Raw genomic sequence first — 21,883 nt, 5'->3', positions numbered from 1 at the left:
TAGCAGATTATGTAGATAATGCAAAAACAATCAATACATGAAAATTCTTTCCTTTATCGTTCTCTCTTTCACAAGTATATGCAGACTGCAGTTAAAATTACATTTACAAACACAGTCCACTTGCTTTACATGTTGAAATCTTATTCTTATCTTACTTTCATCTCAAATAAAAATGCTATTTTACCTTAACGACTTCAAGACAATGATTTTCTCGAATGGTTGCACTTCTTTTTTCAAATGCTTTAGCTCTCGACTCTTCTGCTAATCGTTTTGTGAAAAGTAAATAGTTTAACAGAAGCTAGAAAACAAAGAAAACAGTAGGTGAAATATACATTTTATGATTGATTACTTTGTAGAGACAATTATAATTATAGTATGTGATTAGCAACGTGCACAAAATATCTATTTGTTAAAAAGTGGTTCATCAGAAATTAGTATTTGAATATCTAAAATTAGGGATATCACAAGAACAAATATTTCAATAGTAAGTTGATGCCAAAGTTCCAAAAACATAACGGTGCCAGCCTTTTTATTGTATTGGCAGTACCAAATGAGAATCAGTACTGTACTGTATTTTGGATTACTATACATGTTATGCTTTACTACTGGTCAAAAGTTTCAGAACATCTCAGTCTTTTTAAGTTTTTATGTAAATGGGTGCAGTTTAGTACCTTAATGTTTCATGAAATCAAGGCACAGAACAAATAAATAATGGTAAAAAAATAAGTCAAGAAATAATTAAGTGGACAAAATTTTATTCAAAGTTTCTGATTTAAAAGTAGCCACCTTTTTCTGATACAACAGTCAAACTGTGGTAACCCTTTTGATTCAGAATGCCAATTACAGCAAGTCACCAACTCAGATGAACTGAAGATTTCAAATTTAGATTCATCAATCCATAAGACTTCCTTCCATTCTGCAGAAGTCCACAGCTGATACTTCAAAGCCCTATTTTGTCCTTTAAAGCATGACTTTCTTACTGCCACTTGCCCTGTCAAACCTGCAGAAATTTGCTTTTTTCAACCACTGTTAAGCTGTGCTTGAAGCTGTTGTGCTGTGAGGTGCCTATCAAGCAAGCTGGTGACCCCCAGAAAGTTGTCTTCGGATTGGGTTGTGACTTTGGGTCTGCCAGATCTCTTCCTATCAGTATCTTCCAGTTTCAAATCGCATTTGGACTATGTAATATATATATATATATATATATATATATTTTTTCAATTTCTCTAAATGAAAGGCCTACACCTCTAAGTGTAATAATGCTCCATCTCATTTCATTTGTTGTTTTCTTGCCATTGTCCCTGGAATTTACAACTTTCTACAGTGTAACATTGTCCAAGTAGTACTTGAATTGCAAGGTGCAACTTGTGCTAAATGCAGGGGATCCATGTTAAGATCTTCTTAAAATTATTTTTTTGTTCAATTAAGCATTATCAGTTATGACCCCAGACATTTTTTCCATGTCCAATTGCCATTCATCCTGAATAACCTCCTCTAAGACTTCTCTTAACCTTTCTCCTGTGTAATCAGAGTTAAGCCAGACACACCAGCCTTGCATGCTCCAGGTTCGTTAATAAACTGGTTACTGTCATGTATGTTAAGGCAGACCTGCTGGTCCACAGATCAGTTGTGGTTGAAAAGTAAGGCTTCTGTGCAAGACTATAGTATCTATCTATCTATCTATTACTTTACTTTCAAATTTCTCATAAAGTACAGGGATTTCAGTGTATATAAAATAATTTCTTGAAGGAAGACAACATCTGTTATTTAGTTGTTGCAAAAGCTGCTGAAATTCAGGTTTTTCAACAGTATATGCAGGTAATTTATCCCTTCATATGTATTGTGCAACTACCCTGTTTAATCTCTTGGCCTCTGGTGATTTCTTGTCATAAGCTTTATGTTGTGCAAATACAACTGGCAGTATAGGCCAATAGTGATTGTGAAGAATTTTTCTCCTCTTCTTTCTGATAATAGGACAAACCATTTAGTTAGTTGTGTTACTGTATATTTGCAAAATGTTTATTTGAAGAAAATTAATGTTACTTATATCTTAAAAACAATTGTATGTCGTCAGTCAAAACAAAGTATATTAAATAACATATAACAACTGTAATCATTTAAAACCATTAAGTAAAGAAAACTCTTAAAATTAGACATTATAAATTATATTATTTTGTTTAAAACACAATGCTAATTTTTACTCATCTGCTTATAATGTAGAAACGAACAGAGTACATATTCATCACTTTTAAATGCTTTTTATATATTGTGTGAAAACCGAAAGATTTCTAACAATTGCTTGACTCTAAACACGAACAGAACTGAACAGAAACAGCAGATAAAAATAATTGCAGATTGCTGTTTTAATCTGGTAAATGCTTAATCTAAAAAAATGTACATCACATCTTTACTTCAAACACAACAGGCAAATACATATACAGTATTTCTTTAATTAAAAATATAACAGCTACCTCTTGAAACCCTCTATACTATAATGCATGCCAGTTCTTTAAATGTATGGCTAAATGATAGCAGTTACCCCCCACCCCCCTGTTCAATATAGTGCTACTAGCAGAATACCCGCGCTTGGCAGCGGAGAAGTAGTGTGTTAAAGAAGGAAAGAGAAAGAAAAGGAAACATTTTGAAAATAACGTAACATGATTGTCAATGTAATTGTTTTGTCACTGTTATGAGTGTCACTGTGATATATATATATATATATATATATATATATATATATATATATATATATATAGCAAAATACCCGATTCGCATGTGATGTCATGTGTTAAAGAAGTTATGAAAAAGGAAACATTTTAAAAATAATGTAACATGATTGTCAAAGTAATTGTGTTGTGTATTTGGTGGCAGCGTCACAAAGTTTTTTCGTCTAGCTGCATCAGAAAATGTACTGACGACGCCTGACACGCCTCCTTTTACTGTTTTCTCACAGCTTGGATTGCTGCTGTCATATACACACACACACACACACACACACACACACACACACATATATACATATATATATATATATATATATATATATATATATATATATACACACATACATATCTTCATATCTACATATACATACATATATACATATATATATATACATATATATATATACATATATACATACATATATATATATATACATACATATATATATATATATATACATACATATATACATATATATATATATATATATATATATATATATAAATACCTATCTACATCATATATACACACACATACATACACACACACAAATTATATATATGTGTGTATGTATGTATGTATGTATATGTGTGTGTGTGTGTGTGTGTATATATATATATATACTTGTGTGTATGTTTGTATGTGTCTATATGTGTGTGTATAGCTTTGGTCACTGAGTGCAAGGGAAAAATAATAAAATATAGTCTATAAGTTATTAAACAGTAAAACATTAACGCGTTTTAAGAAGTACAGGTACATTGAGCCCTACTGGAGTGGTTTGGGTAAACTACATTTTAAAGACTGTGTAACACAACAGGTAAGTAACTAACAGCAGCTAAAATATATATGGATCATCTCTCTGTAGTAGATCCCTTTTGAAAGCTACACGACGGCTGTGGTATAGAAATTACATTTTCTATGTGAACGTTCAAATTTGTGCCTCTGGTAATGTGCCTTACCGGCATTTAAAGAAAATTAGTTTTGTGTCCTCTGCACTGTTGAGAGAGAAAGGCTTTGGTTTGGGATAAAAGGTGTAAAGAAAGGAAAGTTGCCTTTTTCTTTTATATAGTATAGAGAGATGAATCGCCTTAATATTATTTTTCCGTGGTGTAGAAAAGGGGTCCCGTGTTTGCACTTGTCTGGGCTATAGCGCAGGGGGAGGATGAAAAAAATTAAAAGTGCTCACTTTGACTTAAGGCAGAAGCGCAGTCAGCGTCTCAAAGGCGGCACAGCTATGCTATGCGCTGGCTGCTCGACTTTTGCTGGGCAGGAGACCACAGTTTTTGCAGACACGTTCATGATATCAAAAGTCTCAGCGCTCTTTGGAGGTCATTCATATATTATATATATAGCGAAATCCCGCCCGCAGCGAGAAGTAGTGTGTTAAAGAAGTAATGAAAAGAAAAGGAAACATTTTAATAATAGCGTAACATGATTGACATTGTCATGAGTGTTGCTGTCATATATATGCCTGCCTAAAGAAGTCTCTTACTTTATTTACCGTTCATTTAATCATGGCTATTGGCGGAAAAATTATAAAATGGAAGGAGGATGGCTTTACCAAAACAATTATTGATGGCGAATCGATTATTCATAAAGCTTGAATTGGTGATGTTTTTCTGTGTTAACCTCATATTTTTCAGACTTCTTCTCAAACTAAGGTGGTGCGAGGGTAAAATGAATCGGGATCGCTGATCAATGTAATCCGTGTACCAGGAAATCATGCATTGACAAAAGCTCCCCTTTGCTTTAATGCAAAGTGTGATTAAATGCATTATTTTTTAACGCGTTATGGAGCACATGCATGAAGCTTCTCAGCTGTGCTTGTGCTAAGAAAAGGAAAGATTTTAAAAATAACGTAACACGATTATCAATGTGACCTTTTGTAAGTAGTGCCTGGAGGATTCAGTGTGGAGAAACTCGAGAGATAGCGTGTGGATTAACTTGTGGATTTTTCTGTGAGTATTTGGTGGCAGTCTGACTAAGTTGCTTCGAAAGAAGGCATTAGCCGCGGAGCTCAGCTCAGACCGAAATTAGATGAATGGGAGGGAGATGATGGCGTGACTCCCCACCGCCTTAACTGTCAATCCCCACAAACACAGTCTCGGAATTTGCATAAGCACACCCTTCACCTACAATTTTAACTTAGTTACAAAGTGATCAAAACTCGTTTATATCCTCGTCCTCTCATTAAACTTGTATCCCGCATTACCTGTGGGCATGTGAAAGCCAGCGTAGCCTGTCTATGAACTTAATTTAAAGTTTAGGTTTACACCTTTCTTTCTTTCCGAGGCAGCAACACTCATGAATATGGTAGTATATGTCACTCGCTCGCTTCTTATTGTTTTTCGCTGCCTTCTCAATTATATAATGCATGTTTTCTTAAGCGCTTTTGGAGGTCTTCCTGATTTTCTACGCACTGCGTTGACAATCAGTTCACGTGATTACGTGGGCGGCGTGATGATGTCACACGAAACTCCGCCCCCATGTCATTCCAGCTCAACTCCATTACAGTTAATGGAGAAAAATACCTTCCAGTTATGACCATTAGGCGTAGAATTTCAAAATGAAACCTGCCCAATTTTTGTAAGTAAGCTGTAAGGAATGAGCCTGCCAAATTTCAGCCTTCTACCTACACGGGAAGTTGGAGAATTAGTGATAAGTCAGTGAGTGAGTGAGTGAGTCAGTGAATGAGTGAGTGAGGGCTTTGCCTTTTATTAGTATAGATAGTATATCTTGCATAAAAGTTTTGAATGTATCCTTGGGTTTCCCCATCTTCATTTGGCACAAAGCCACAGTATTTCCAGATGCCGCTACAGCTGCACTTTTTGTCAATTAAATGTGATGGAGAAAGCTCTGACACTACTGAGGTAGCCATTTTCATAACAACATGTGTAACACTCAAATGATGCAAAGGACATAATGTCAGAGCGCACTGGAAGTGGAGTATATAAAATCGATACCATGGAACATTAGTATTTAACCGTTTTATACATGATGGAATCTATACCAGATACTTTTGAAGTACTTGACAACACTAGGGCGTATCACATCCAAGTGAAATAAAATTAGTCAACACATAGAGACCAATCATTTAAGAAATAGCTGTTAGTTTCCTCATTCAGAACAGAACACAGAAGTCTGCAACTTAAACAAAATCATGGATATATTTAAGATTTGCTAAAGTATTTGATTAACCTTCGCATAAGGCTATACAAATATAACATTATCAAACTTACTTTAAGTCAGAGTCACAGGGGGCTGTAGCTAAGGTTGCAAGGTAGAAAAAGCCTTGGACAGAGCACTGGTTCACTGCAGGGCCCATTGATGAACACAGCCCCCCACCCAAACACACACAGGGTCAAGCTGAAATCACCAAAACCCTGGATTATAGCCCAATCAGACATTTAAGAATGTGCAGACTCCACACAGAAAGGTGGAGGATTAGAATCTGGAATGCTGGATCCTCGAGGAAGCGGCAGAACAAATACAAATATAAATTTTAAACTCATACTGAACAAAATTACAATACAATATCGAAAATAATTACAAGAAAATCAAAATAAAAAAGTATGAGACACATATGAAGAGAAGCTTTAAAGTATACCTGACAAATTGTAACTGCAATTAATAGAACAATGAAATAAATATTATATCAGCTAATATAACATTATGCAAGTGTTTGTCATGGGGTATGTCATTTTTACAGATCACAGTGGCTGATCTCATCATTGTGCCATGTCAAGCTATATGACTGAAAATTGCAGCCCAGTTCACATTTACAATGTGTGCTGATATTCCATTGCATTCTGTTGCGTCCCTTGTTCTGACAGTCAATAGCGTGCTCCCTGATGGAGCCAGCAATGTATGAAGGGTTAACAGCTGCAGCAAAATTATTGTAAATGAAGCCTACAACAGAAAATCACTGAAAAGTCATATGATGTGGCACTGAATTTAGAAAACAGAAAAAAACACAATGCAGCTAATAACTGATTGTATTAGAATTGGAACAGTGCAGCTTGAGACAGAAATCATCCATTTTTTTTTGATCTTAAGCACAGTGGGCATTAACTTAAAAAATTGATGTTTTGCTGATTTGATGACAGAAAACATGAAAACCTCCTAAATGCTCAGTCATCTAGCATATGGATTTCACGGTTTATATGTTTAAGAGTGAGAAGCACTGTGGGAAGATCCTGAGTTTCAGTTTCTTGGCAAAGATGAATAATCCAATTTATTGTTAAACTCATTTAGGCAAATAGTTTACATTTTATTTTGGATTTAGAATGTGGAAGCAACTTTTATCAATGATGGCATGTGCATTTCAATTTTAAAAAGCCTGCTGGTTTAAAATAGCCGGTCATCCTTCATGTCTGTGAAACAACTCTGAAAAATTGCTCTTTTTCTCCAATTCAGGCTGTTGGGAGCCAGAATATCCAATGTATATTGTATTTTTATATTGTATAATGTATGAATTTATGTACTGTACTTTACTACTAATGACACACAAAAAAAACATGCCTGCAAGCTCACCAGAAGCCACTAAGTTTTATTTTCATCTGCTGGATGCCTGTGAAGGTCTTGTGCGTACCCATAAAATCTTTTTTAAGCATTCATAATGAAAGGCTGAAGAAGGTTCACTAATGTAGCAAGCCAAAAGCTGATATCTGTGCATTAGTTTACCTTGATACTATATAAAGTTTCTCAGTATTACTTTAAAAGCAGCATAGTCAAGAGTTTTAGGAATAGGTGGACTAGCACAAATGCTAAAAAGTAAAATTTATTTAAAAGCAATTTTGCAATTTGTGGGACATTCACATTACACCATATATCATGCTTTAAACATGAATCACCACTGTATTTTAATATGCAAAAGCTTTATATATTGTGTTTTCTGAATTGTAATTATCACAAGGTTAACTCTATTTTAGTACTAATATCAGCAGACATTAAATTCCCAAATCCAAACCCAGTGATTTGCAGTTAAATAAGAAAAAACCCACCTCCTCAATTCACTGAAGGAATGGTGTCGGACTTTGCATATGGTATAATATGACCAAAAAAAAAATAATTTCCAAGCAAAGTTTTTTTTAAAACAACCGGTATAATAGTTTCTTATTGGTCATGACCCAAAATGTGTTGGGGGTTGCTACCTATGGGTCTTGCATGGTTTGCAAAGTTGTTTTTTTTTTTTTTAAATAACTGTCATTACTAAACTCTAAAAAACAATGCCAGTGATTCTTCAAGTGACAACTGACAATCAGTGGCAATTCTACCAAGGGGAACCACCCCTACTACAATGAGCAGTGACAATTCTTGAAGGGGGGCCAACACCAAGGTCCCTTTTTTTTGTTCCAAGAGGGACAACAGCTCCCAAAAAAAAAAATTATTTCAAAGACACCCACTGATGTTCATCTTTCTAAGCAAAAATGCTTAATGCATAAGACTACATGATACAATTTACAAAGAAACCGAACTGTACAGTCTATATTTTATATTGTTACTCTGTTACCTTATCCAGTTATGTATCTTGCTAGTGTTTGTGAGAGAAGGCAATTTTAAAAAATGCACGTGCGAGATTATACTTTGGAAAATTTTACAGATAAATGCTTCTTTCCTACTGTGCCTCTTGTCATTTTCAGAGCAATACTGCAATAGTTATAAATTGTTCATTGTTGCTAAACTGTTGTGAACTTTCTAGTCTTGTTTTGCTTAGACAGCAATTCAGAACTGCACATACACATGAAACAAACTTATGACAAGAAATTTTATTGTCATTGTAGTGATCAATTTAGTAATAACCAACTACAGTTGTTTCTGTTGTGATTTTTGCCCATTGCAAACACAAGAATTCAATTAACAAACCAAGTTAGTACTTTAATTTGTAGGAAGACCAAAAGAATCAAGTATAGTAGCAACACAGTGGTAACTAAGCCACATCCTTGTAAAATAATAGCACTAAATTAGAGCAAATGGTGCAATGCTTTGATGAGCTTCTCTATAATACTATGCTTTACTGACTATTTTCTGAAAATATAAAGGAAGAGCTTGAGGTGGGCTCAAATTATGTGAAACAAAGTTAGACTAACCATAAAATCTTAAACATTTGCTTGTAAAAGTTTGAGGTCACTTCCAGCTTTTATGTCAAACAGATAATTAGATACTTGGCAATTGGTCAACGAACCTGACTGAGAACAAAGGAAAAAATCATTACATCTGATTTTCTTTTAATGTTAGAAATGCTCACATTGAGTTAAATCACAAAATAAGTTTTCTCAAACAACAAATTTAATATTAACTTAAATTACTAAAAGGTCCTGAAGAGAAAGTAAAAAAATATATACTACTTATAAATTGTTCTGAATAGATTTATAAATAGATGTTATTGTACAAAAATGTCAAAGTTCAAACTTACTCTTAATTTACACAAAAATCCACAGTTTAGTTATTTTTATTCCATAGCCCGGTCAAAAGCGACTTTACAATTTAGTAAGATTTAAAAATTTGGATTGCTACTAAGGAAAATGGTGGTGAGACAGTGATTTAAAACCACAACTGCTAATGAAAATATTAAATTACAAAGTGGACAGAAATTTAAAGAATTAAATCATTCTTAGATAATTAAAAAAAAAAAAAAACGCTACCAAACCCAAGGGGTAAAAAAAAAAATCAATGATCTTAAAACATAAACTACAGCAAAATATTTTAAAACACTATAGACGTGGTCACTGATAAAATAAAGTAATGCATAGTGCATTGTATAATACATCTTAAGGCAGCTGTTCTATTTCTTCCAGAATTCTTCAGTTAGGATGGCTGGTTTAACGGAAATTCAAAATATTCTGAACATTCCCCAGATTAAGTCTAGGACATTAGATGGCTGTCTCATGACTTTGCAGTACAGTCACTACGACAGTGTATGATGAGTGATCTCCTTGGAGGGCCCAGATCCTGGGGACTTTTGATTATGTTAAAGCTGCAGACAACTGGGCCTCTAGGAAGAAAAGAAGAATAAATATTTAACTGAAGACACCTTCTGCATATGCAATATTTTTTTTAATTTTTCTTCATTAGGTTTCCCATACATTTATTCATTGTTTTCACTTTTCAACGACAATACTTGTGCCTCTTGGTTTATGTCATAACAATTATTATTTAAAATTTTTGTTAGGATTGCAGGATCCTGAATTGGATACTTCTTAAATGTAATAAAAATATTCTGGCACAAGTGTCAAACCTTAAAAACTCCTAACTACAGGGTCACGGGGGGTCTGCTGGAGCCAATCCCAGCCAACACAGGGCACAAGGCAGGAAACAAGCCCCAGGCAGGGCGCAAGCCTATCGCAGGCATTGGAAAATAAATAATAATAATTAACTAATAAAAATACTGCACAATTAATTTTCCCCACCACCAAATTTCCCCATTCCACCCCACCCGGCAGGAAAAAATTTCTGGGGAGAACACTGTAAATGCACATACACACTATTGAGTAAAACAACAGTAAAACAACAACATTTATTTATATAGCACATTTTCATACAAATAATGTAGCTCAAAATAATTAGAGCTCAAATAATGTAGCTTTAAAATTGTGCAGCAAACCTTTAAAGCAAACAACACAAGCAATAGTGTTAGCTATAAAGCAACTAGTACAGTGAGAGAAAGAATGCCAAAAGTTAATTGTATCCTATTGCCAATTACCATGATACAAAGTAATAACTAACCCATACTTTGTAATAGAATTAGAAGAGGAATAAAAGTGAGAGAGCTAAGAGGAGAGAGCAAGGTAAACTGTTCCAACTATTGCTTCAATACCAGTTACTAGTAATATGAATCATAATTACAAGCAGCATTATGACAATAAAAAAAAATCAAATACACAAAGAACTATTTTTAGAAGATTAAATACAAATAAATAATGTATAGAGGATATTCCACAAAGTAGCAATGACTGCAGGAAGGGAACAAATCACAACTAAGTCAGAGGATGTACTGTGCTATATGCAAAGAGCATCCAGAAATCCCATATAAAAGCAGTCCTTTGATTTATTAAGCAAAATCAATTTTAGGACTGAAAAGGCGCGAAAACACAACATTGGACTGTTTACTGTACTAATATGCATGCAATATCTACCAAATTCTGATGCATTGCAGAGTCATTTTATGACGTGTAACATTTGTACACAAAAATTTACACTGATGTAGCAGGTAAATCTTTTCAACAGACAGGGCTTGCTACCATTTAGAAAAATTACCTAAAATATTCAACGGCTTCTTAATCACATATGATGAACTGAATGTTCCAACAAATTTTCAAGTGTTCAGGTTTAACAAAACTGACTTTAAACCTTTGGACATCAGAGGGCTATGCCCCATTACAAAGAGATTTGCCTTATGCAATCTCAGAACAGGCATAACCGGAATCTTATTTAAAGAAAAAAAAATAAGATGCTCACCATTAACTAATATGTGCACTGGGCTCCTAACAGGTATACTGGATTTCGTGAAAATGCTCCCTACTCTTAGCCCATAAATTGCAGACTGTGAACATACTTTTTCAGACCTAAATCTCATCTTAAATAACACAAAAACCCTCTTAATGGTCCCATTTGGCAAATTTTAATTTGGCTGTATGCACTTGCTGTGGTCAACTAAAAGTATATGACACTATAAAGGACATATTGCACCACAGAAAAACACTGAAACTCAAACTGATGAGGTTTTTGACAAATAAACTAATTGCTGGGGTTTAAATACATCTGAAAACAAAAATGAATGCAGTATTTCAATTTATTTTTAATAAATATTTTTTGTGCACATTGTAAAAAAGACCATAAATCAGCATGACATAATCCTTTAAAATTCACTAAATGACTAAAAATCGCTAAAATATTCTCTTCCAAGGTGCCAATTGTGTTTATATTGCGATTAGAAGAGTGCTACAGAATTGAAAGAATAAAAAGCAAGACACATATGGATACATATATCAGGACATGTGTTATCAAGTAAAGAACATTAAAGAAAAAAACTTAATGCTATAACCTTTTTGCGTCTTATTACTTGTGTTGTGTTGTATCATTGATATTGGTCTATCAGATCATTTTCTTCTACTTTTTAATATAGAAATAATGATAAAAAACACTCATGAGAAGCATATTGTTAAAAAACGCTTCTTTGATTCGGCAGCAGCTTTAAAACTTACAAACATTTTAAGCAATCAGTCCGTTTATAGTGCCAGCTATAATAGCGAGGATAATGTAAATAGTAAGGTGGAAAGATTTAATTCTAAAGTGAGAGCTGCTGTTGACATAGTTGCACCTGAAAAGACAATGAAAAAATCTTCTAGCATTGGTATACCATGGAAGACCCAAAGAGTGTCTGATTTAAAGAGAACATGCCGTAGAGCTGAGCGTCAATGGAGGAAGACTAAACTTACTATCCACCACGAAATATTAAAAGTCAAAATAACAGAATACAATCACACTGTCCGTCTTGAGAGGCGCTGCTATTTCTCCAAGATTATAAATAGCAATGCTAGTAATCCTAGAGTCTTATTTTCAACAATTGATCGCCTACTAAACCCAGGTAGCTCAAAGGAATGCCTCCTAAGTGCTTCCAGTGAAACCTGTGAGGCTGTCGCTGTATTTTTCAATCAAAAAATTAATGATATTAGAAATAACATAGTATATCTCCCCAACACTAAGGATCCCCCTAAACCCCAACATCCTGTTATAAACAAATTAAACTCTTTCACTAGGATAGATTTACCTGATTGACCCGATACCAACAAGGGTTTTCAAAGAAGTATCAGGCGTGCTAATTGATAATGTTCTGGACATAGTAAATTCGTCACTAGATACTGGGGTCTTCCCAGACTGTCTTAAGACTGCTGTAGTTAAACCCCTACTTAAGAAACATAATCTTGACCCCTCGGCTCTTGAAAATTTTAGACCCATCTCTAACCTGCCCTTCTTAAGTAAAGTTCTAGAGAAGGCAGTCATTATGCAGTTAAATGACCACCTAAATAAACATGCTATTCTTGATAAATTTCAGTCAGGTTTTAGAACAAATCACAGCACAGAAACTGCACTCGTTAAAGTAGTAAATGACTTGCGGGTAAATGCAGACAGAGGCCATTTATCTGTTCTCATCCTCTTAGATCTGAGTGCTGCATTTGACACCATTGATCACAACATTCTTAGAAATCGCCTTAGTCAATGGGTGGGCCTCTCTGGCAGTGTCTTAAATTGGTTTGAATCCTACCTGACAGGGAGAAAATATTTTGTTAGTTGTGGGAATTACAACTCAAGACACATGATATCCAATATGGTGTTCCACAAGGCTCTATCCTGGGTCCGCTGTTATTCTCAATCTACATGCTTCCGTTAGGTCAGATTATCTCAGGGCACAACGTGAGCTACCACAGCTATGCTGATGACACACAGCTGTACTTATCAATAGCACCTGATGACCCTGATTCTATTGATTCACTAACACAATGTCTGACTAGTATCTCAGAATGGATGAATAGTAATTTTCTCAAGTTAAATAAAGAGAAAACTGAAATTTTAGTGATCAGCAATAATGGATACAATGAGGCTATTAGAAATAAACTGGATACATTAGGATTAAAAGTCAAGACGGAGGTAAAAAGCTTAGGGGTGATTGTTGACTGTAATCTGAATTTTAAATCACATATTAATCAGATCATTAGGACAGCATTTTTTCACTTAAGAAACATAAGTAAAGTTAGACCTCTTATATCACTGAAAGATGCTGAGAAATTAGTTCACGCGTTTGTTTTCAGTCGACTAGATTACTGTAATGCACTCCTCTCTGGACTACCCAAAAAAGATATAAATCGTTTGCAACTAGTGCAGAATGCAGCTGCTAGAATCCTAACTAGGAAAAGAAAATCAGAACACATCACACCAGTCTTAGCGTCACTACACTGGTTACCTGTGTCATTCAGAATTGACTTTAAAATTCTGCTTATGGTTTATAAAGCCTTAAATAATCTCGCCCCATCTTATATATCGGAATGTCTGACACCTTATATTCCAAATCGTAACCTCAGATCCTCAAATGAGTGTCTCCTTAGAATTCCAAGAACAAAACTTAAAAGAAGTGGTGAGGCGGCCTTCTGCTGTTATGCACCTAAAATCTGGAATAGCCTGCCAATAGGAATTCGCCAGGCTGATACAGTAGAGCACTTTAAAACACTGCTGAAAACACATTACTTTAACATGGCCTTTTTATAACTTCATTTTAATCGTAATTTAACTTAATCCTGATACTCTGTATGTTCAATTCATCATAACAACTATTCATGGTGGCTCTAAAATCGGTACTGACCCCTACTCTCTTTTCTGTTTCTTTTTCCGTTTCTTTGTGGTGGTGGCCTGCCACCTCCACCTACTCAAAGCTTCATGATGCTCCAACAATGATGGACGGATTAAAAGGAAGAAGTCTACGTGACCATCATCATCATCAAGCCCTTCCGTGAGAACCCTAAATCCAAAGAGGACTGTTTCATTTATGTTAGGTAGAATGCCCAGAGGGGACTGGGCGGTATCATGGTCTGGAATCCCTACAGATTTTATTTTTCTCCAGCCGTCTGGAGTTTTTGTTTTTCTGTCCCCTGGCCATTGAACCTTACTCTTATTCGATGTTAATGTTGATTTATTTTGTTTTATAATTATGTCTTTCATTTTTCTATTCTTTAATATGTAAAGCACTTTGAGCTACTGTTTGTATGAAAATGTGCTATATAAATAAATGTTGTTGTTGTTGTTGTAATGTGTTTAAATATATTCAGTTTATTCTTTCACAAAATATTAATGATGATGCTGATATATGTATATTCCATTGTCTTCAAAAATCCAAACAGCAGCACAAATTCAGTTTTGCTAATTTATTTTTAGCAGCCCTACTAAATGCATGACTCTGTGAGACTGCACTACAGCTTATTTTTAGGGATACTTCAATAATGTTCTTTTAAGGTCCATACAGATCACAGAGGTCATGTTACTAGAAATGGCCAATTCAGATTTGTTTCTGCATAACCAGTAATACAGAAGCCTTGTGTTCTCTTTTAAAGCGGTATTTTTATAATTACCGTAGATCCCGTTATATAAGCCGAGAATTTCGTCCTAGATTTTTGGCTTGGAGTTTGGGGGTCGGTTTATACAAGCAGTATTGTTTCAGATTCAAGATTTCCAGCGCTAATGCGGTTTTGCCGATGAATACGGAAGTAAATATTGACGAAACCACAGAGCCATCTTTCAGATGAAGAAGTAACTTTGCATGCCGGTACTTTAAATTAAATAAAGAATTTATTCAAAAAAGTGTTTTAGTTGTTGATTTTATTAATAAAATTTATAATAAATTATTGGGAAGTTTAAAATGAAATTTTTTGTTTTGATTTACGATCAACATCTTGCGTTACGAAACGGATGCGGTCACGTGTATCCGCTTGCGATTGTAAACAAACAACCGAGAGTGTTAGTAGCATCAGTCGGAGCCCATGTGTTTGTGGATGTAATTTCCGTCATTGCAGTGATTTACCTATATATATAATTCATTAAGACCATGCAAGCAAGACACGTAATTGCTAAGGAAGGAAGAGAAGGTAAAAGAAAGCGATCGCTATCGAAACGAAGATGGACATTGTGTGGAAATATCTCCTCCCTTCCTGCAGCCCAAAGATGTCAAATTAAATGGTGAGTACAGTATGAAATTGTTTCTAGAATAGAATGCCTTTTATTGTCACTATATGCATGTACAATGAGATTAAAAGCAGCTCCTTCAGTACAGAAAAAAGTTCTGTATAGGGCTTGTATGGTTGTTTTTCAGCTTTAGCATAATGCCGGATCTGCGGCCCCGCTTCTGCTTTCTTTCCCTCCTCCGTCTGTGTCGTCTCCTAGACCCGACAACAATCCACAGAGAGCCCGCTGGTCTCGCTGTGTTGTCTGGGATGTGTGCGTGTGATGAAAAACACTCGAAACAGATGTCTGGCTCTGGACACCGATGTCTATAAGGTTCTGAATGGTGTAGCGGATGTTCGCCGAACCAATCGTGCACAAACAAGGACAAAAAAAAGTAAAAAAACAACAACAAAGTGCACTAAGAAGGAGAGCCCTGAGCCGCTGCGACCATGCGTGCCGCCATGCTCCTAGCTTAATCGAAGTAGGCTAGGCACTTTTTATAAGTTTTTGGTTAGTACATTAGAAAAATTATTGATGTTTTGGTAAATTATGCACATTATATTATATATCAAAAATGCCGGCAGTCTCAAATTCTCGCCGATAAACATTATAAAGAAACACTTTTAAGGAAATTTAGAAAATTTTGCTTGGAGAAGGGGGTCGGCTTAAATACCGGTCATCGGCAAATACATGTAATTTAGTAGGTAGAGAAGGGGTTCGGCTAATATACCGGGTCGGCCTGTATTCCGGGATCTACGGTAACCTCCTTAGCGTTACATGTTTTTTCTTGAAAAAAACATGTATAAAGTGCTGCATTTTTTGGCTTGAAAATTCCATATTTATTAAATCTCATCTTTCTACTATAAAAATGTGCAAAACATTAAAGTGCAGAAAGTATACTAATGAAACAAATAATTAATAATAATGCTAATACCGTATATACTATCAAAATGTGTCGTTTGTGTGGTATATCTTGAAGCACGGTGAAATATACAATCCAATGTCACAGTCGGGACAAGAGTAGCATGATTAGTTGCGGATTTTCTTTCCAAACTGATCAGCTTTTGAACAGCACACTAAACATGTGCGTTTGACACAAGCGTAACTTTCAGATTCAGCAGAATCATTTTTCATTTAAATGTTTGTTTCAATTTCACTGCCTGAAGAAAGATTTACCTAGTCATCACTACTTGTATCACTGTCAAGAGCTTGCAACACCTGAGGGTAGGAGAAGACATGTCTGCACCACTGCCTGGATAACTTACGCAAGACGTGCCTATATCATCTCAGAGCAGCGCTTATGGGTAGTTCAAGCTTGAACAATGTAGCTCTTTTCCTTAGTCTAGTTAAAGTGAAGGTCAAATGACCATGGATACTACAGAATTGACCAATTTGAACAACACCCCGTAGTGAGATTTCTTTGGGCAGCAGGAGATAACCCTACTGAAATTCAGATCTCTTTTTTGCATGTTCTGCCATTAATCTCCATGCACAGAACAATTTCTAAGACTCCCTTATTCAGATTATTATTACACTTTCTTAAATGTAAATAAAGGCCAATTTTTCTGCATTTACTCTCTCTTAAAGTCTGCCCTCTTTTCTTACTCCCTACAGGAAGGTCAAATGCAAAATTAAAAAAACAAGTCTTCAAATACCTTAATAATTTGTATAAAGGAGCAGTAAAACTAAATTACCATAAAGCTTAGAAAAGCATATTCTGAAAAAAAAAAAAAAAAAAAAAACGTTTCAGCTAATTTACACATCTCTATACATTTTGTGAAAATTGTTCAATCACGATCATCAGCCAAATGATCAGAGCATCGCTATTCATCTCTAATTAAATATATGATATGCAATGCTTGTTGAGACCTATCCTGAAAGACTTAAGCTTTAATTGCTACCAAAGGGGCTTACACAAAGGACTCTTCTTAATTTTGGGTCTGAATTAGAGATAAACGATTAATCGATTTCAAATCGAAATCACGATTTGAAACAATTGCAAGGCTGCAATTTAGTATATACGTTATGCAAAGTGTCTAATAAATAGGGCTGTCAGATGGAATGGTGTTATTCGAATTTAATTAAAATTTATTTATAACTTGTCTTATTCAAAGGCAAAGGCTAACATTCGATTGTAAAAGAACGGTTATTCTATTTTACCAACATTAATTTTAGTATTGTGTTACTCCAGACGTACTATGCAAAGCTGTGTGTACTTTGCAGATCTGTTTTTGTACTTCAGTTCCATGATTGGCCTTTTCGTAATTTTGAATGGTTAGCTTGTTTTCTTTATTAGTAAAACTTGCAGCTAGATCCTCTTTTTTCCCCTTCTGTCCTACTGCTGTTCTCTTTGATTAACAAATCGCACCCGTCACTGTAGATGAACCTCAGGGTACCATGCCTGTCCAATCAGACTGCTTCGGCCATTCATTAATAATTTTTTAATGGGGAAAAGTCATCAATGTGGACCATTTTTACAAAGCACAGCGCATCAATCAGAAAAAATTACATTATACATAATGCAAAACTCTGAACACTGCCCCCACACCTTATTTACATGACTATCTACCTGATATTTTACCAGAAGATCTTATTAGCAACAGAATTCAGCTATTAAACAGTATGAGTGAAAGCGCCGAACAGAGTTGGACAGAATATCTATCATGTGCTAAGTTTGATCACCATAGATGACTTGGGCATGGACAATCCTAACCAAGTTGTACTGAGGGAGCTCCATACAGGGTAAGTTTTTACCCTGATCTCTTTCTGGGCTTGACTGCATGTGGAATGTGTTGCACAGCCTGATGTGCGCTCTTCTGCTCCTGAAAGTGGTGCCGACCTCTCATTACAAATCAAATCATCTCTTTAAACTAAAACTTGATTGATTAGTGCATCAGTATCTCTGCTGTTCATCAATTTTGAAATCAGTGCTTTAGTGCAATAGGATTCACTATATTTAAAACCACTGATGTGAACGTATCATTTTGTATCTAAATACACTATAGGGGGTGGCACGGTGGTGCAGTGGGTAGCGCTGCCGCCTCGCAGTTAGGAGACCCAGGTTTGCTTCCTGGGTCCTTCCTGCGTGGAGTTTGCATGTTCTCCCTGTGTCTGCGTGGGTTTCCTCCGGGTGCTCCGGTTTCCTCCCACAGTCCAAAGACATGCAGGTTACGTGAACTGGCAATTCTAAATTGTCCCTAGTGTGTGCTTGGTGTGTGGGTGCACCCTGCAGTGGACTGGCGCCCTGCTCAAGGTTTGTTTCCAGCCTTGCGCCCTGTGTTGGCTGGGATTGGCTCCGGAAGACCCCCCATGAACCTGTGATTGGGATGTAGCGGGTTGGATGATGGATGGATGGATACACTATAGGAGAAAACTGTACAGATTGAATGACCCTGACTAGATGCCATGATGATCGCGCATTTCTGAGAGCGTCAAAAGATGCTTAATCACTTTTTTGCTGAATGCTGTGATATTAAATGTACCCTGACTAGGCAGATCCAAAATAATAAAACAAGTTCACTTCCAATCTGCCTGCTGTTTTCCTTCCTTCACTATTGCATTCTTACTGACTGGCTATTATTTGTCTTGATCCTTGTCAGGACAGGGTGCCATAAAAGCAGCAACAAAAAGGAGCCTAAATCCTAAAATGGGCACATGTACTGGGTTGAGGGAAAAGATTGTGCTTTCACATAAAAAGGCTGCTGCTTCTTTCGGCTGCTCCCATTAGGGGTTGCCACAGCGGATCATCTTCTTTAATATCTTTCTGTCCACTGCATCTTGTTCTGTTACGCCCATCACCTGCATGTCCTCTCTCACCACATCCATAAACCTTCACTTAGGCCTTCCTCTTTTCCTCTTCCCTGGCAGCTCTATCCTTAGCATCCTTCTCCCAATATACCCAGCATCTCTCCTCTGCAAATGTCCAAACCAATGCAATCTCACCTCTCCGACTTTTGTCACCAGGGAGGCGTCCAGGAGGCATTATAATCAGATGCCTGAGCCACCTCATCTGACTCCTCTCAATGCAGAGGAGCAGTGGCTCTACACTGATTCCCTCCCGGATGACTGAGCTTCTCATCCTATCTTTAAGGGAAAGCCCAGACACCCTGCGGAGGAAACTCATTTCAGCCACTTGTATTTGCGATCTTGTTCTTTCGGTCACTACCCATAGTTCATGACCATAGGTGAGGGTAGGAACATAGATCGATTGGTAAATTGAGAGCTTTGCCTTACGGCTCAGCTCCTTTTTCACCATGACAGACCAATGCAGACCCTGCATCACTGTGGACGCCACACCGATCCGCCTGTCGATCTCACGCTCCATTCTTCCCTCATTCATGAACAAGACCCGAGATACTTGAACTCCTCCATTTGAGGCAGGATCTCACTCCCAACCCTGAGAGGGCACTCCACCCTTTTCCGGCTGAGGACCATGGCCTCTTATTTGGAGGTGCTTATTCCCATCCCAGCTGCTTCACATTCAGCTGTGAACCGATTCAGAGAGAGTTGAAGATCACGGCCTGATGAAGCAAACAGGACAACATCTCCTGCAAAAAGCAGTGACCCAAACCTGAGTCAACCAAACCGGACCCCCTCAACACCCTGGCTGCGCCTAGAAATTCTGTCCATAAAAGTTATGAACAGAATCAATGACAAAGGGCAGCCCTGGTGGAGTCCAACTCTCACTGGAAACGGGTTTGACTTACTGCCGGCAATGCGGACCAAGCTCTGACACCGGTTGTACAGGGACCGAAGAGTGGTATATATTAAAACACAAAACATGATGATGAAGGCCCCATACTGTTGCACACCATAAGATGTGTTTGCAAGAAGAATGGGACAAAATTACACCAGAAAGGTAGAAAAATGTTTGTCTTCAGTATATAAACAAGCATTATGAGAAGGTAAGGCAATGTTACACAGTAGTAAATTATTTACTGTCCAAACTTTTTTAGAATATGTTGCAAATATCAAAATCATAATATATCCTTGAAAAACAAAACATGAATTAGTTATTTTATTGTTTTCATGACAAAAATAATTTACTATCATTACCTAATCAATGTGTTCTGTTTTTATTAGATTCACCATACCATCCCAACTTTTTCAAGTTGGGGTGATATATGTGCAGTTTGTTGAATTTTCTCAAGCAGCAGGCTTTTTGCCTTTACTCTTTGATGAGACTGATTATCATGTTTTTTTTCAACAGAAAGGCATTTATCCAGTTCATTAAATAAAATAAAAAAAAAAAAAACAACAACTTTCTGGCTGCATTTAAAAGGAACTAAATATGCTCTTTTGTTGACATGCCAATTATCTGATACAGTACATTGTGTTTTCATGATAAAGTACATTGTTTTATAGCTCATTGGTTGTGCAATATTAAAATGAAATATTAATTATTTCACATATCTAGGTATTGTAGCTGTGTTTGGAGTTATCTTGCCAGTTAGTTTTGTTATTTTCGTATTCAGCTCAACTCGTTCACTTAATAGAAACGAGTTTCAAATAATCAAATTATGATGTTGTATTTAAGCTATATAATTTAAGACCAAGTTCATTTATCACATTATCAATATGCTTATAGAATGATGTCATATGGCATCTAAATATTGTTCTTTTTGGTGACTGTGTTTTCACAGTTCACAATTGCACCTTAAAAGTGTCCAACAATTGATTAACAAGAAATTAAACACTTGGAGGCTAAAAGGAAGCAATGGTGTGATGTTCTAGCTCATTGCGTAATAATAATTCACTCTCTAGCAAAGCAGGACTTTGATTTAAGGGGGTCCACAGGCACTGCACACCAGCCAAACAATAGCACCCTTTTCTTTAAAAAAAAAAAAAAAAAAAAAAAAAAAGAAGTTGAACTTCTTTCCAAATTTAACCCTGTTATGAAACAGTATTTAGAACACATTGAGGGGGTCACCAGAACTCACACAAGCTACTTTGGCAAAACAATTCAAAATGAGCTCATTAATTCCATAGGTGAGAAGGTAACTGAGTATATACATAGCAACATCAAGCTGTCCAAATATATCTCAATTATTTTGGATAGCACACCTGAAGTTAGTTATAAGGAGAAAGCACTGATTAAAAGAATTGTCACACTGGAGGTCTATCCCTGAAGTACTATGATTCTTTCCAGCAATAGAGACAACAGGAGAAATTTTGTCTTCTCTTGCCATGGATAGACTAGAGGAAGTAAATATTCATTTTGATGATTGCAAAAGGCAATCATATGATAAATGTGCCAAAATGAACAACAAGGATAAAGGTGTGCAGGCCAGACTGCTGCAAAAAAGCCCAGAGCTATCTTTGTGCCATGTGCTATGCACATCCTAAATTTAGTGGTAGCAGATGCAGCCAGAAGCTCAAGAGATGCCATTGACTTCTTTGGGCATCTGTAAAAGCCTTACAGCTTCTTTTCAGATGCATCTCACAAATGGATTAT

The 21,883-nt window shown here is 36.1% G+C and overlaps 1 protein-coding gene across 1 annotated transcript in view; it reads right to left on the bottom strand.

Annotated features, from left to right (window-relative positions):
* cenpw (centromere protein W) overlaps positions 1–21,883 on the bottom strand; it is a 42,170-nt gene that overhangs the window by 7,906 nt on the left and 12,381 nt on the right. Inside the window, exon 2 of the mRNA XM_039747818.1 lies at positions 185–298. Coding sequence (XP_039603752.1) covers positions 185–298 — 114 coding nt within the window. The remainder of the gene's footprint in view (positions 1–184; positions 299–21,883) is intronic.

The sequence above is a fragment of the Polypterus senegalus genome, chromosome 3, assembly GCF_016835505.1.
Source record: "Polypterus senegalus isolate Bchr_013 chromosome 3, ASM1683550v1, whole genome shotgun sequence".
NCBI lineage: Eukaryota > Metazoa > Chordata > Cladistia > Polypteriformes > Polypteridae > Polypterus > Polypterus senegalus.
The sequence above is the reverse complement of the archived record's forward strand: the minus strand, read 5'-3'. Positions and strand labels throughout refer to the sequence as shown.